Below are 17,213 nucleotides of genomic sequence, written 5' to 3'. Positions count from 1 at the left end.
CAGCCACAGGGTCATGAAGGACCAGTGGAGAACCGGCCACAGGGTCATGAAGGACCAGTGGAGAACCAGCCACAGGGTCATGAAGGACCAGTGGAGAACCGGCCACAGGGTCATGAAGGACCAGTGGAGAACCGGCCACAGGGTCATGAAGGACCAGTGGAGAACCGGCCACAGGGTCATGAAGGACCAGTGGAGAACCAGCCACAGGGTCATGAAGGACCAGTGGAGAACCGGCCACAGGGTCATGAAGGACCAGTGGAGAACCGGCCACAGGGTCATGGAGGACCAGTGGAGAACCAGCCACAGGGTCATGAAGGACCAGTGGAGAACCGGCCACAGGGTCATGAAGGACCAGTGGAGAACCAGCCACAGGGTCATGAAGGACCAGTGGAGAACCGGCCACAGGGTCATGAAGGACCAGTGGAGAACCAGCCACAGGGTCATGAAGGACCAGTGGAGAACCGGCCACAGGGTCATGGAGGACCAGTGGAGAACCGGCCACAGGGTCATGGAGGACCAGTGGAGAACCGGCCACAGGGTCATGGAGGACCAGTGGAGAACCGGCCACAGGGTCATGAAGGACCAGTGGAGAACCGGCCACAGGGTCATGGAGGACCAGTGGAGAACCGGCCACAGGGTCATGGAGGACCAGTGGAGAACAGGCCACAGGGTCATGAAGGACCAGTGGAGAACCGGCCACAGGGTCATGGAGGACCAGTGGAGAACCGGCCACAGGGTCATGGAGGACCAGTGGAGAACCGGCCACAGGGTCATGAAGGACCAGTGGAGAACCGGCCACAGGGTCATGAAGGACCAGTGGAGAACCGGCCACAGGGTCATGGAGGACCAGTGGAGAACCGGTCACAGGGTCAGGGAGGACCAGTGGAGAACCGGCCACAGGGTCATGGAGGACCAGTGGAGAACCGGCCACAGGGTCATGGAGGACCAGTGGAGAACCGGCCACAGGGTCATGGAGGACCAGTGGAGAACCGGCCACAGGGTCATGGAGGACCAGTGGAGAACCGACCACAGGGTCATGAAGGACCAGTGGAGAACCGGCCACAGGGTCATGGAGGACCAGTGGAGAACCGGCCACAGGGTCATGAAGGACCAGTGGAGAACCAGCCACAGGGTCATGAAGGACCAGTGGAGAACCGGCCACAGGGTCATGAAGGACCAGTGGAGAACCGGCCACAGGGTCATGAAGGACCAGTGGAGAACCGGCCACAGGGTCATGGAGGACCAGTGGAGAACCGGCCACAGGGTCATGAAGGACCAGTGGAGAACCAGCCACAGGGTCATGAAGGACCAGTGGAGAACCAGCCACAGGGTCATGAAGGACCAGTGGAGAACCGGCCACAGGGTCATGAAGGACCAGTGGAGAACCGGCCACAGGGTCATGGAGGACCAGTGGAGAACCAGCCACAGGGTCATGAAGGACCAGTGGAGAACCGGCCACAGGGTCATGAAGGACCAGTGGAGAACCAGCCACAGGGTCATGAAGGACCAGTGGAGAACCGGCCACAGGGTCATGAAGGACCAGTGGAGAACCAGCCACAGGGTCATGAAGGACCAGTGGAGAACCGGCCACAGGGTCATGGAGGACCAGTGGAGAACCGGCCACAGGGTCATGGAGGACCAGTGGAGAACCGGCCACAGGGTCATGGAGGACCAGTGGAGAACCGGCCACAGGGTCATGGAGGACCAGTGGAGAACCGGCCACAGGGTCATGGAGGACCAGTGGAGAACCGGCCACAGGGTCATGGAGGACCAGTGGAGAACCGACCACAGGGTCATGAAGGACCAGTGGAGAACCGGCCACAGGGTCATGGAGGACCAGTGGAGAACCGGCCACAGGGTCATGGAGGACCAGTGGAGAACAGGCCACAGGGTCATGAAGGACCAGTGGAGAACCGGCCACAGGGTCATGAAGAACCAGTGGAGAACCGGCCACAGGGTCATGAAGGACCAGTGGAGAACTGGCCACAGGGTCATGGAGGACCAGTGGAGAACCGGCCACAGGGTCATGAAGGACCAGTGGAGAACCGGCCACAGGGTCATGAAGGACCAGTGGAGAACCGGCCACAGGGTCATGGAGGACCAGTGGAGAACCGGCCACAGGGTCATGAAGGACCAGTGGAGAACCGGCCACAGGGTCATGGAGGACCAGTGGAGAACCGGCCACAGGGTCATGAAGGACCAGTGGAGAACCGGCCACAGGGTCATGAAGGACCAGTGGAGAACTGGCCACAGGGTCATGGAGGACCAGTGGAGAACCGGCCACAGGGTCATGGAGGACCAGTGGAGAACCGGCCACAGGGTCATGGTCCGATCAAACAGACGAGCTACTGGAGCTCAAACTGCTCCAGAAGTTAATGCTGGTTCTGATAGAAAGAGCTCAGAATACACAGAGCATCTCAGTTTGTGGAGTATGGGGCGGCTCAGCCCTTTAGTATTGTATACTTTTACTCAAGTAAGAAAGTAATATATTTTTAATGTAATTAAGTATTCAAGGTAAAAAAAACAACAACTTTTATTTATGAAATGTAGTGCAGTAAAAAGTATGACATTATAAATTATGCTTTGGAATGTAATGAAATAAAAGTTGTCCAAAGAAAAACACTGATAAAATATATACTTGAAAAATGTACTGGAGCAAGTACTGTCCGCCTCTGAAATTATATTTATTAAAATTAATAAACGGATTCCGCCTTATTGGAACATTAAAGCCCTCCCCACACCTATAAACACTTTATTATTAACCACACTTTATTATTAACCACATTTTATTTCCACTTTTCGAATATTTTCTTAATATTTAAAGTTGTCATGTCATGATAAATACAAGAAATCGGGTCCCCCCCAAACTGATTATCCTAAGTATATACGAATTATATTAATGTAAAATACACATTGCTTACTATATAATGCGTATGAAAACACATTAGTGCATAAAACCAATTGAACATAATTTCTTACACTTGATTAACTGTTAATTAACAAATAATAATAATAATAATAGCCCCGCTTTAGTCAATAATTGTACCCCTTAAAACTCATCTTTTATCATCAGAATTACATATTTAAAAATTCTTCATGCTTTAAAACAGCTTGAATGTAACTCTATACCCTCGCCTAATTTAGTATTCACAGTTCAATGAATATGCAAATAAGCCCCGCCTCCACTCACTCACCAGCTCAGAAAGTGCGGACTCAGAGGAAGGTAGTTTGTGACGTCAGGTTCACTGCGGTTTTAAAGGCACAGTATGTAAAATGTTTGGATTAAAATATACAAAAACCACTAGAACAGTGTTATATGTTTTGTTGAGTTGTGTACTTGCATTACTTGTAGCATTATAACATCACTTTAACACACTCAAATGTGTGTGATATGATAAAACAGCGCTGCGTTACACACACACACGCAAAAGAAAAAAAAAAGCAATATTCGTGAAGACCCAATTTGTCACTACAGCGGATTTGATTCCTGCTAAATAGCTTTTGAGATTTCGCCCGGGCCAATCAGACGTCACATCAGTGGGCGGAGTTAGTGTAAATAGACGTTAAATCTTTTGATTTCAAGTATTTAAATATGACACATTAATGCAAATCAGCATATTAAATATGCACAAAAGCCAGTAATCCCAGGCGACTGTGATTGGTCCATCCTCACCAGCGGAGAAAAGTGACAGCAGGAGACGCTCGACTTTCCCCTTCCTCTCGTTTCTCTATTTCTGTGAAGTTGTGGCCTGGGAAGGGCGTGGGATCCTGTTCATGAGGATCTGTGGAGTTTAGAAAACCAACACACCTAAACCATTCATATTCATATTCATTCATATCAAATATGGGGAAAACATTTAATATATTCCATATTAATGTGTGCAAACGTCAGAGGATGTCACAACTACACGTTGTACTTCTTAATAAACACAGGTTCAAGCTTCCATAATATTATTTGAAAGCAGTATAAATGGCATAATTCATAATTCATAAATGAAGCACCGATTAGACTGAAACCAAAAGTAGGTTTATTGCACAGTAAACTCATAATCAACGTCAGGAGGAGAATGGAAGCACCAAACAGTTGATTTACAACATGGAAAATATGTCTACAAACCCAACCCTGTCATTAACTATACACTTAAAAACATTCTTTTGACTTAATATTGTAAATTCATTACGAAAAAACGCCTTGCATTGGTCCTAAGATGTTCAGTTCATTACAACACAAACACAGAGAACATGAGGGGAGGCACAGTATGAGATCTGGAGTTCATATTCACAAAACTAATGTGTTCTATTAGATATGATCTTTTGCCGCACACCAGCCGTCCTCCACCTGTAGCGCAATTACAGTCATTTTCCTGAGATGTAACAGGCAAGAATTGAAGCCCTTGGGCCGGGAACAGAGGCGATGGTCTTCATTCCTGAGGCTTTAGCACGAACACTGCATCATCCAGCATGTAGAAATCCTTGTACATGTCTCCCTCACACAGGTAAGGCAGGCGTGTGACGGCCTCCAGCTCGAAGCCCATCTTCAGGAACACGTCTTCGCTCAGCTGGGTCACCTGCTCTTCCCACGTCTTGCCCTCCACCTTGATATGTTCCTTGGGTCGCACCCAGCTCCCGCCTTAAAGACAATCAACAGGACACCTTTAAGACTTCGCCAGGTCTTAGTTCTGAACACTCGTGTGTAGGACTACTTTCTTACGCATCTCAAAGTCAGAATTTATAGATTATTTCTTGAAATTAAAAGTTTAAAAGTTAGAATTGCGAGATATGAAGTCAGAATTGTGAGAAATAAAAGCCGGAATTTATACAATATTTCTTGAAATTACGAGTTCTATGTCAAAATTACGAGAACTCATAATCACAAGAAATAAAGTCAGAGTTGAAAGAAATAAAGTCGGAATTGTAAGAAATAAAGGCAGAATTGCGAGAAACTCGTAAATCGCAAGTTATAAAATCAGATTTGAGAGAAATAAAGTCAGAATTGTAAGAAATAAAGTCGGAGTTAAGAGAAATAACAGTCAGAATTTATACAATATTTCTTGAAATTACGAGTTCTATGTCAGAATTGCGAGAAACTTGTAATCGCAAGAAATAAAGTCAGAGTTGAGAGAAATAAAAGTCGGAATTGTAAGAAATAAAGGCAGAATTGCGAGAAACTCGTAAATCGCAAGTTATAAAATCAGATTTGAGAGAAATAAAGTCGGAATTGTAAGAAATAAAGTCGGAGTTGAGAGAAATAAAGTCGGAGTTGCGAGAAATAAAAGTCAGAATTGTAAGAAATAAAGTCAGAGTTGCGAGAAATAACAGTCAGAATTTATACAATATTTCTTGAAATTACGAGTTCTATGTCAGAATTGCGAGAAACTTGTAATCGCAAGAAATAAAGTCAGAGTTGAGAGAAATAAAGTCGGAGTTGCGAGAAATAAAAGTCAGAATTGTAAGAAATAAAGTCAGAATTGCGAGAAACTCGTAAATCGCAAGTAATAAAATCAGATTTGAGAGAAATAAAGTCGGAATTGTAAGAAATAAAGTCAGAGTTGCGATAAATAAAAGTCAGAATTTATACAATATTTCTTGAAATTACGAGTTCTATGTCAGAATTGCGAGAAACTCGTAATCGCAAGAAATAAAGTCAGAGTTGAGAGAAATAAAGTCGGGGTTGCGAGAAATAAAAGTCAGAATTGTAAGAAATAAAGTCAGAGTTGCGATAAATAAAAGTCAGAATTTATACAATATTTCTTGAAATTACGAGTTCTATGTCAGAATTGCGAGAAACTCGTAATCGCAAGAAATAAAGTCAGAGTTGAGAGAAATAAAGTCGGAGTTGTGAGAAATAAAAGTCAGAATTGTAAGAAATAAAGTCAGAATTGCGAGAAACTCGTAAATCGCAAGTAATAAAATCAGATTTGAGAGAAATAAAGTCGGAATTGTAAGAAATAAAGTCGGAGTTGCGAGAAATAACAGTCAGAATTTATACAATATTTCTTGAAATTACGAGTTCTATGTCAGAATTGCGAGAAACTTGTAATCGCAAGAAATAAAGTCAGAGTTGAGAGAAATAAAGTCGGAGTTGCGAGAAATAAAAGTCAGAATTGTAAGAAATAAAGTCAGAATTGCGAGAAACTCGTAAATCGCAAGTAATAAAATCAGATTTGAGAGAAATAAAGTCGGAATTGTAAGAAATAAAGTCAGAGTTGCGATAAATAAAAGTCAGAATTTATACAATATTTCTTGAAATTACGAGTTCTATGTCAGAATTGCGAGAAACTCGTAATCGCAAGAAATAAAGTCAGAGTTGAGAGAAATAAAGTCGGAATTGTACGAAAAAGTCAGAATTGCGAGAAACTTGTAAATCGCAAGTAATAAAATCAGATTTGAGAGAAATAAAGTCGGAATTGTAAGAAATAAAGTCAGAGTTTTAGAGAAATAAAGTCAGAATTGTGAGAAAGTTGTAAATGTGAGAAATACAGTCAGAATCGAGAATTCAAGTCAAAATGTATACACTATTTCTTAAAATTATGAGTTCTAAGTCAGAATTGCGAGAAACTCGTAATCACAAGTAATAAAATCAGAGTTGCGAGAAATAAAGTTGAAGTTGCGAGAAAAAGTCAGAGTTGCAAGAAAGTATGAATTGTGAGAAAAAGTCTGAATTTAGAAAAAAATTGTCAGAATGTACACATTATTTCTTGAAATTACGAGTTCTAATTTCAAAAATCCAGGATTTTTACACTTTAATTGCCAATGATTTTTTTTTTAAAACACACAAATGACTAATTTTCAATATTAAAAGGGATTGTGGACTGGATCTGTTTAACCTGTTATCACAGTCTTGGACGTGTGAAAGATCAGAAACACCGCTGGCTTTGATGCATTGTTAGGTTTGGAGCAGGATCAGACTGTAATGTGTTCTCGCTCATTTACTCCTCGTGGCTGTTTTTGCCCCATTGACTTCCATTACAACCACATGTTTTGATTGCGAAGCCATGACAGCATATACTCATGCATTCTTGATTGTTGGTGGTTTTCTCTGTTGGGAACCGGTCAAATGTGTAATTTTGAATGTTGACCACCAGGTGGCACCTTTAACCCTTTAGAGCCTGTGCTAAAAGAGCTTAGTTTCTGGCTTTATATGGAGTATAGCAGCATATAAATAAATGAGCGAGAAAACACTCAAATCTGATGCTGCACAAAAACTAACAATGCATCAAAGCCAGTGTTGCTACTAATCTTCCACAAGCCCAAGACTGTGATAACAGGTGAAAAATATCCAGTCCACAGTCACTTTTAATATCGAAAAGAAGTGTGATTTTCCCCAAATCAGTGACATCATTTATGAAATCAGCAATTAAAGAGTAAAAATCCTGATTTTTAAAAAAAACATTTAGTAGTTTTGATCAGGACAGAGGTTGATTAATAGATTTATGCAAAAAAAATAAAATAAATGAACAATATTTCTGATACATTTTTACCCCAGTTTAATTTAGTAGATGTTTTCATCCCAAACATAACGAAAGGCTCGTGAATTTGAACAATGCACAAGAATTAAGGAGCTTTACACACAACCTTATCAGAGCTAAATGATGGCCTGTCATGCTATACATTTCATGTAGACGTGATTTGGGTGTGTACAGAGCTCATTTACATAAAGCCAACAACTACTTTTGCCTAGTGAAAATGCGGAGTGGCTAGTAACTTTGGAAAAGCATCATTATTGTGTTAATAATCTTGAGTCGGAATAACTTAATCTCTTCTCTGATGACGAGGGCGGGGCCACCTGTCACTCACATGAGATCGGCCAATAGCAAACCACAAGCATCCAATCAAATCCCCACAGACACAATCAAGCCCCGCCTACATTTATTCTTGTCTGTAAAGCGATTCACTCGATATACGGCACAATAGAGGAGAAAAGACCTTTCATGCCGAAATATTGATTTCACTGGCAAGTCAACAAAGCATTTCCTCTTAGGTTGTAAGATTTTCCCTTTGCAAGCGTGTTGTAGATAATGCACCCACTAGCAGACACTCATGAATTGATCAGTAGTTCTGGTTTCAGCGATCATCTTACCCGTCTCCACATAGGGCTGAAAGGGCACCACGGCCGCTAAGACGAGCCGTCCCGTTCCCGGAACCAGGGATCGCCTGATGTCCCGCAGCAGCTCCAGCGGATGATCGCAGCGGTCCAGCAGGTTCAGGCAGCTGATCAGGTCATACTGGAACCCGGTTCTGGGCCATTCATCGATTCCCAACAAGCTGGAGATTCAAGCACAGACTCACGCTCACCTCAATGCATCAACATTAGGGCTATCCATTCGCATTCACAAGCTTTCGATTCAATATCGATTATTGTGGATATACACCGACCAGGGGCCTATACCATGAAGCCGGTTTAGCTGGCTAGCCAGATATGTTTAAGCTTAGTTTGTGCTAATCCTGGGTTTTGGGTACCATTAAAGTGGTTTGGCTTTTAGCTGTGTTCATCTCCATAGTAACTTACGCTCCACGGCTAACCTGCTCCAGGGCAGGTTATGTTCTGGATAAGAGATCTCAAACTGAAATTGGACCAATCAGCTGTGAGCAAAGTGACACGCCTCTGATGCAATAAAGCCACTCCCCCTTTTTCTATTCCAAATTACAGGTCACTACATAGCAAATGGCTATTAAAGACTTAAGCCTCTGGCTTTTAACAATGCTTATTTATAATAATAATAATTTTGAATGATTTAGATATCATTTATGTAATTATTATACCCTTAATCAATTACACATGTATAATTTTAGTTAATCAATCATTAATAGGCACTTAGTTGAAATTAATATAAATAGCCTATACAAAGTTCAGACAAATAAGCTTTAAAATCAATAAATAAAGCTATACAAATGACCACATGCAAGCTTAAATGTTCAATTCTCTATATATCAACTAAACTAACTTCATAACTTTTACTTGCATTGACGTAGTGAATATTTTATTTAAGTTGTACTCTTTTATAGTATTTTTCAATCATGTTATTCTGCAGAAGAGTGAAGTGAATCTCAGTTTGACTGATCCACAGCGTGTGATTGGCTGTTCACTGCTGATGTCACAGCTAAACTCCGGATCAAAGCCTGAGTTGACAGAGAAAACTGATGATCAGCATCATGGGACCAACAAAGCCTGAATAGATTAGTTTGGTTTTGTCAACTCTAAACTAATCCTGTAACCCTGAGTTTGTTAAACTACCAACATGGAACAGGGCCCAGGCATAACATTCAGCGGCTATGCCGCCCCATACACAACTTCCCATTCACTTCACTTTCACTTTCACTTGTCAAACTCGCTCTAATCCTTACGCTTGCCCATTTTTCCTGCTTCTAACACATCAACTCTGAGGACAAAATGTTCACTTGCTGCCTAATATATCCCACCCACTAACAGGAGATGAAGAGACAATCACCTGTCAGTGGTCATTATGTTATGCCTGATATATCAGTACACTGCAAATTTTCTTAAGGAAACAAAATCATTACTATAACATTGAAGGTTAAAATGAACAAATTTGTAATTTAAACAAATAACACTTTTTAATAAAAGTAATACCAACTTTACAATTACATGATCGTATATAAACTCCAATTCGTTTTTTGAAATATAAACATTTAAATGGTGGCAGTCATAAAAATTTGACGGATTTATTAAAACATGCATTAATATCGCAGAACATTAAAAATTATAATGAATATGCAATGTGGTGCAAATATTTATCAGAATGCTCATCTCTACGCATTTTCATTACAGGAAGGTTAGGGGAACGTTAAAGGAACGTTCTGGGAAAGTTAAGGGAACGTTAAAGGAATGTTCTGGGAACATTATGGGAAGGTTGGGGGAATGTTAAGAGAATGTTAAAGGAATGTTCTGGGAATGTTACAGGAAGGTTAAGGGAATGTTACAGGAAGGTTAAGGGAATGTTAAGAGAACGTTCTGGGAATGTTACGGTAATGTTAGGGGAACGTTCTGCAAACCTAAAAAAAATTCTATTACGAAAACAACATTCAGGGAACGTTACAGGAAGGTTCTGGAAAAGTTAAGGGAACGTTCTGGGAACATTACAGGAAGGTTAGGGGAATGATAAAGGAACGTTCTGGGAAAGTTAAGGGAATGTTAAAGGAATGTTCTGGGAACATTATGGGAAGGTTGGGGGAACGTTAAGAGAATGTTAAAGGAATGTTCTGGGAATGTTACAGGAAGGTTAAGGGAATGTTACAGGAAGGTTAAGGGAATGTTAAGAGAACGTTCTGGGAATGTTACGGTAAGGTTAGGGGAACATTATGGAAACGTTAAAGGAACGCTCTGGGAAAGTTAAGGGAATGTTACAGGAAGGTTCTGGAAAAGTTAAGGGAACGTTCTGGGAACATTACAGGAAGGTTAGGGGAACATTATGGAAACGTTAAAGGAACGCTCTGGGAAAGTTAAGAGAATGTTACAGGAAGGTTCTGGGAAAGTTAAGGGAATGTTCTGGGAACATTACGGGAAAGTTAAAGGAAAGTTCTGGCATTTATATATTTGAGGTTTGAGTATTCTGATTTTGCATTTGACTGATTTTATTCATTTTAAGGAGGACAGAATCTTTATTGTGCAAGTGAGATAAATAAATGCTCACATTTAGTCTAGAACTACAATAACCCTCATGTTCACACACACACACACACACACACACACACACACACACACACACACACACACACACACACACACACACACACACACACACACACACACACACACACACACACACACACACACACACACACACACACACACACACACACACACACACACACACACACACACACACACACACACACACACACACACACACACACACACACACACACACACACACACACACACACACACACACACACACACACACACACACACACACACACACACACACACACACACACACACACACACACACACACACACACACACACACACACACACACACACACACACACACACACACACACACACACCTCTCCACTTATTTTTCACAACATGGGGGCAGGAGAGCTGTCAGTCAAATTAATGTGAAAAGTAACTTGCGTTACTTTTTTGAAAAAGTAACTCAGATATTTTGTTGTAAATTTGAAAAGTAATGCGTTACTTTACTAGTTACTTGAAAAAGTAATATTACGTAACTCAAGTTACTTGTAATGCGTTTCCCCAGCACTGGTAATGAATATTGTATATGTATATGAATATTGTATAAGTATATGATTGTGCGGCGTATCATCATCACTCGTAGGCGTCTTTACCTGTAATTCTTCCTTTGAAGGTGCCATTTCATGGGCGTCGAGACCTCAGTGGTGTACACTTCATCAAAGTGACAGCCCATAACTTCTGTGACGCCTCCATCCCCGGCTCCCAGATCCAGCATCCGCTGTCCCTTCCACTCCGGCTCGATCTGGAGGAGACGCCGAAACTGCTCCTGGGAGAAGACGAACATGGAGCCGCGGCCCAGGAAGCTGTGGACAGACGGGACAGGATCAGATCCCAAAGCCCTCATCAGAACAAGCACTGGAGGGCCTCAGGGAGGGTTACCCGTTGATGGAGGTGCGAGAGACGATGGGGCTGAAGATGGTGGAGAACAGCGAGTGGTAAAGCTGTGTGAAGAGCCAGCTGGACTTCTCCTCGCTCTTCTGGAGGAACGCCTGTGTCTCCGCATCCAGATGGCTCTGGACAAACACGGAGCGGACGCTTTCTCCCAACATGTCTGGACAGCAATGGTACCACTGCAAGACATTTACACCCAGACTTCAGTGCCAGTCAAAACTAGACATGGTTTGTAGTGCAGATTGTTGACGTCATTCATATAGTGTGTCAAATAAATATGAAGAAAAGAGGTTAAAGGAACGTTAAGGGAACATTCTGGGAACGTTACGGGAAGGTTAGGAGAACGTTAAGAGAATGTTAAAGGAACGTTCTGGAAACATTCTGGGAACGTAACGGGAAGGTTAAGGAAAAGTTAAGGTAACGTTAATGGAACGTTCTGGGAACATTACGGGAAGGTTAGGGAAAAGTTAAGGTAACGTTAATGGAACGTTCTGGGAACATTACGGGAAGGTTAGGGAAAAGTTAAGGTAACGTTAATGGAACGTTCTGGGAACATTACGGGAAGGTTAGGGAAACGTTAAGAGAATGTTAAAGGAACGTTGTGGGAATGTTACGGGAAAGTTAAGGGAACGTTCTGGAAACATCACAGGAAGGTTAGGGGAACGTTAAGAGACTGTTAAAGGAACGTTCTGGGAAAGTTAAGGGAACATTACTGGAAGGTTAGGGGAACGTTAAGAGACTGTTAAAGGAACGTTCTGGGAAAGTTAAGGGAACATTACTGGAAGGTTAGGGGGAACATTAAGAGAATGTTAAAGGAACGTTCTGGAAACATTACAGGAAGGTTAAGGGAATGTTCTGGGAACGTTGCGGGAAGGTTAGGGAACGTTAAAGGAACGTTCTGGAAACGTTACAGGAAGGTTAAGGGAATGTTAAGGGAATGTTCTGGGAACGTTGTGGGAAGGTTAGGGGAATGTTAAGAGAACGTTAAAGGAACGTTCTGGCAACGTTACAGGAAGGTTAAGGGAATGTTAAAGGAACGTTGTGGGAATGTTACGGGAAAGTTAAGGGAACGTTCTGGAAACATCACGGGAAGGTTAGGGGAACGTTAAGAGACTGTTAAAGGAATGTTCTGGGATCATTACGGGAAGGTAAGGGGAACGTTAAGAGAATGTTAAAGGAATGTTCTGGGAAAGTTAAGGGAACATTACTGGAAGGTAAGGGGAACATTAAGAGAATGTTAAAGGAACGTTCTGAAAACATTACAGAAAGGTTAGGGGAACGTTAAAAGAACATTCTGGCAACGTTACAGGAAGGTTAAGGGAACGTTAAAGGAACATTCTGGCGACGTTACAGGAAGGTTAAGGGAATGTTAAAGGAACGTTCTGGGAACGTTACAGGAAGGTTAGGGGAATGTTAAGAGAACGTTAAAGGAACGTTTCTGGCAACGTTACAGGAAGGTTAAGGGAACGTTCTGGGATCATTACGGGAAGGTAAGGGGAACATTAAGAGAATGTTAAAGGAACGTTCTGAAAACATTACAGAAAGGTTAGGGGAACGTTAAAAGAACGCTAAGAGAACGTTAAAGGAACATTCTGGCAACGTTACAGGAAGGTTAAGGGAACGTTAAAGGAACATTCTGGCAACGTTACAGGAAGGTTAAGGGAATGTTAAAGGAACGTTCTTGGAACGTTGCAGGAAGGTTAGAGGAATGTTAAGAGAACGTTAAAGGAACGTTTCTGGCAACATTACAGGAAGGTTAAGGGAACGTTCTGGGAATGTTACGGGAACGTTCGGCAAACCTAAAAAAATATATATATTTCCATTACCAAACGTTTTTACATTCTGGGAACATTACAGGAACGTTACGGAAAGCTTACGCTGACTCAGTCAAAATGCTGCCACAACTCTGATTTGAATTTCTGAAGACTAATAATCACCACCACCACAGTGAGAGGCTCCATTCGCCTCCGGCTGCATGTAAAAGATAATGGGCCAAACCACTCTGACCAGTGGATTTGCAGCCCCACTCCCAGCATCGTGGAGATCACAAAGTGCATCAGCGTTTTCACAGCGAAAGATAGTAAATAAATCCCAGGCCCTTCCTCATCAAGAGAAAGACCAGCACGAGGATGTGCTCCACACAGACTGACGGAGAAATCTGTGCTGTCTCTCTCTCTAAAGGTGTACATTGATTTTTTTTTAATTATAATTTGTTGATTATTATGGCATATTCATCTTAATGTGTTCTTGCAAGTGTAATGATACATATAATTAAACTCTTGCCTTTATAATAATGTGAAACCACTGTCACTGTTTTAATTTTAATGTTTTTATTCCCGCTCTTCCTCAGAAATGAGGATGCAGTCCCTTCTCCATGAAGGGATTTTTTGAGGATTTTTTTTAATATTTTACTTATCGTTATAATTTACTTATGGTTTTATTTGACATAAAATATTAATTTACATTTTTACAAAGAAATATGCAGAATTTTGTCTGAGAAATAAAATTACACTTTCATTTTATAATTTGTCTTAAATTGAAAAAATCGTATAGTGAAATTAGTTTCGTGAATCGTGAGTTGAGTGAATCGTTATATCCCTAATAATATGGGAAGGTTATGGGAACACTCTAAAAAATGCTGGGTTAAAAACAACCCAAGTTGGGTTGAAAATGGACCAACCCAGCGAATGGGTTGTTTTAACCCAGCGAATGGGTCGTTTTAACCCAGCGGTTGGGTTAAATGTTTGCTTAAAACAACCCATTCACTGGGTTAAAAACCACCCAAGTTGGGTTGAAAATGGACTAACCCAGCGAATGGGTTGTTTTAACCCAGCGAATGGTTTGTTTTAACCCAGCGAATGGGTCGTTTTAACCCAGCAGTTGGGTTAAATGTTTGCTTAAAACAACCCATTCACTGGGTTAAAAACCACCCAAGTTGGGTTGAAAAATTTACTAATTTGGTCGTTTTAACCCAGCAGTTGGGTTAAATGTTTGCTTAAAACAACCCAATCACTGGGCTAAAACGACCCATTCACTGGGTTAAAAACAACCCAAGTTGGGTAGAAAATGGACTAACCCAGCAATTGGGTTGTTTTAACCCAGTGAATGGGTCGTTTTAACCCAGCGGTTGGGTTAAATGTTTGCTTAAAACAACCCAATTGCTGGGTTAGTCCATTTTCAACCCAACTTGGGTTGTTTTTAACCCAGCATTTTTTTAGAGTGAAAATTCTGCAAACCTAAAAAAAAAAAAGTTATATTTCCTTTACGAAAACGCTCCTGGCAAACCAAAAACAAACGTTACACATACATGAACGTTCCCAAAACATTCTGAGAACCCAAAATGATTCGCTGGGATGGCATTTTTGACATGCGTTAATGAAAGGTTATTACAGTTACAAGGCGCTCAAATTGACATTTTGAATGTAGTACCATGGTATTTTGATAAACTCTATGGGAATGAAAAGTGCATATAGCATTGACATGGTGATCCAGATGGACTTTAAGGAATATCATGGTGCTACCAAAACAAAAACATAATACCGTGGTTCTTTTTGTAAGTCTAAATGCAACCACAGCAGAGATGGCTTCAACACCATGGTACTTTAATACAAACTAGTATTTAGATTGAGCTCCAATTGCCTTAATGAACATATGGCATCATCAAGGCGCAAAAAAACATTGCTTCTTGTTCGTAAATCTCTGAACTGGGTGAATGCGGTAAAGGTGAGGAGCTTCTCTCACCTGCTGGGCTTCATGTCCAGGTGTGTCGGTGTCGGTCATCATGTTCTCGAACAGAGATCGAGCCAGAGGACTGCGAACATACTTCCCAGACCACATCCTTCTGATCGCCAGCAGAAACCACACGTAAAACAGCAGCCAGGCGACGAAGATCAGCGTCCTCATCTGCGGGAGACACATAGTAGCGAGCGAGCGAGTGAGTGTGTGTGTGTGTGTGTGTGTGTGTGTGTGAGGGAGTGAAGTGGACAGACACTAGTCCAGAAATATGATCAGCCCTCCATTCCACAGACTAACAAACAAACAAACCTGAAGGTGTGGTGCTGTTTGGACACACACATCTTTGTTAAGTTATAAGCTGAACGACAAACACATTTGGCACAGGTCAGATGAGTTCCTTTGGAGGAGAAAAAAAACTGCACTTCCTGACTGTGTTACATTTAAAAGAAGCCGGTGAGTCACGTGACCGGTCATGCGCGACATCACCGCTAGGCGGCGCGCTTTATAGCACCTGAATCATCTCATTCTCATCTCTCTCTCTCTCTCTCTCTCTCTCTCTCTCTCTCTCTCTCTCTCTCTGTGTGTGTGTGTGTGTCTAATTGTGTTAACAGTTTCATTCTCAACTTACAAACAGAAACTGAATAAATAGTTAAAAGACAAAAAACCTGCAACTCAAAATGAAAATGTGAATGGAAACAGATATAAAATATATATCTGGATTAATAATTATATTTGAAAAACTTATTATATATTAAAACATTTAGATACCTGGAATAATAATTATACATATATATTTTTATTAGGGCTGTCAAAAGATTAATCGCGATTAATCGCATCCAAAATAAAAGTTTGTGTTTACATAATATATGTGTGTGTACTCTGTTAATTATTATTTATATATAAATACACACACAAGCATGTATATATTTAAGAAAAAAAAATATTTTTTATATATAAAACATTTATATTTATATAGATTATAGATTATATAAATGTATATACATGCAAATATTTCTTAAATATATACATGCTTGTGTGTGTATTTATATATAAATAATAATTAACAGAGTACACACACATATATTATGCAAACACAAACTTTTATTTTGGATGCGATTAATCGCGATTAATCTTTTGACAGCCCTAATTTTTATATATATAATAAAAGTGATTTTGTTATATAAATCAATTATTCTATTACAGTTTTTCTCGATTGCTAAGACACATTTCTTGAAAGCTGCTCTCCTTTTCTCTAAACTGTGAATACAAAACCCAATTTTCAAGCTACATTCACAAAACCTCAGACTCTTCTTTCAAAACCAAACTTTCACCTCAAAACAGTTCAATCTGTGCTCAAAACTGAACTATGTTGTCAAATCGTGCCCCGCGTCAATCAAAATTAAAAACACTACTGAACAGTCACTAAACACTACGTAGAAAAACAGAAAACACAATGCTCAGGACATGAAGCTGGAGAAATAAATGTTTATTGTTCACTGTAGGCTAAATGCATGTTGCAAAACAAAAAAAACCCTGTTCATTTAGCACTTGTACAAAAAGACAAAACAGAAATCTTATGCATTTGCCACTTGTGTACAGTAAGCCCATGTGAAAATAAAGTACAAAAAACTTTACATGGAATACTTGGCCTACGAACAGTTAGACCAGCCCTCCAATACAATACTACAGTATATTGATACAGTGATGTACTGAAACATATATTTACTTACAGTATACTGTGGTACAGTATATAGTATGTCATACAATAATTGCTGTCAACATTTACATACTGTACTATAATGTCAAAAAAAGGTAATTACCTGTTCTCTTCTCTAAATCTTCGGATTATGGTGGACACAGTGAATCT

The 17,213-nt window shown here is 41.0% G+C and overlaps 1 protein-coding gene across 2 annotated transcripts; it reads right to left on the bottom strand.

Moving 5' to 3' along the window:
• Positions 1-4,006: 4,006 nt before the first annotated feature.
• mettl9 (methyltransferase 9, His-X-His N1-histidine) lies at positions 4,007-15,777 on the bottom strand (the record flags this gene model as incomplete). Of its 2 annotated transcripts, XM_079845880.1 has the most annotated exons (6): positions 4,007-4,630; positions 8,081-8,265; positions 11,314-11,523; positions 11,600-11,790; positions 15,353-15,514; positions 15,656-15,777. In XM_079845880.1, 5 exons carry the CDS (start codon positions 15,512-15,514, stop codon positions 4,422-4,424), a joined length of 957 nt encoding a protein of 318 aa, XP_079702006.1. In that variant the 3' UTR covers positions 4,007-4,421. The 2 variants fall into 2 exon arrangements, with proteins under 2 accessions (XP_079702006.1, XP_079702005.1); XM_079845879.1 differs by lacking the exon at positions 15,656-15,777 and having other exon boundaries at positions 15,353-15,529.
• Between the last annotated feature and the right edge of the window lie 1,436 nt (positions 15,778-17,213).

Source organism: Gobio gobio, assembly GCF_949357685.1.
Source record: "Gobio gobio genome assembly, chromosome: 20".
In the NCBI taxonomy this organism is placed as follows: Eukaryota; Metazoa; Chordata; class Actinopteri; order Cypriniformes; family Gobionidae; genus Gobio; species Gobio gobio.
Note: the sequence above shows the minus strand (reverse complement) of the source record. Positions and strands in the feature narration are given on the sequence as shown.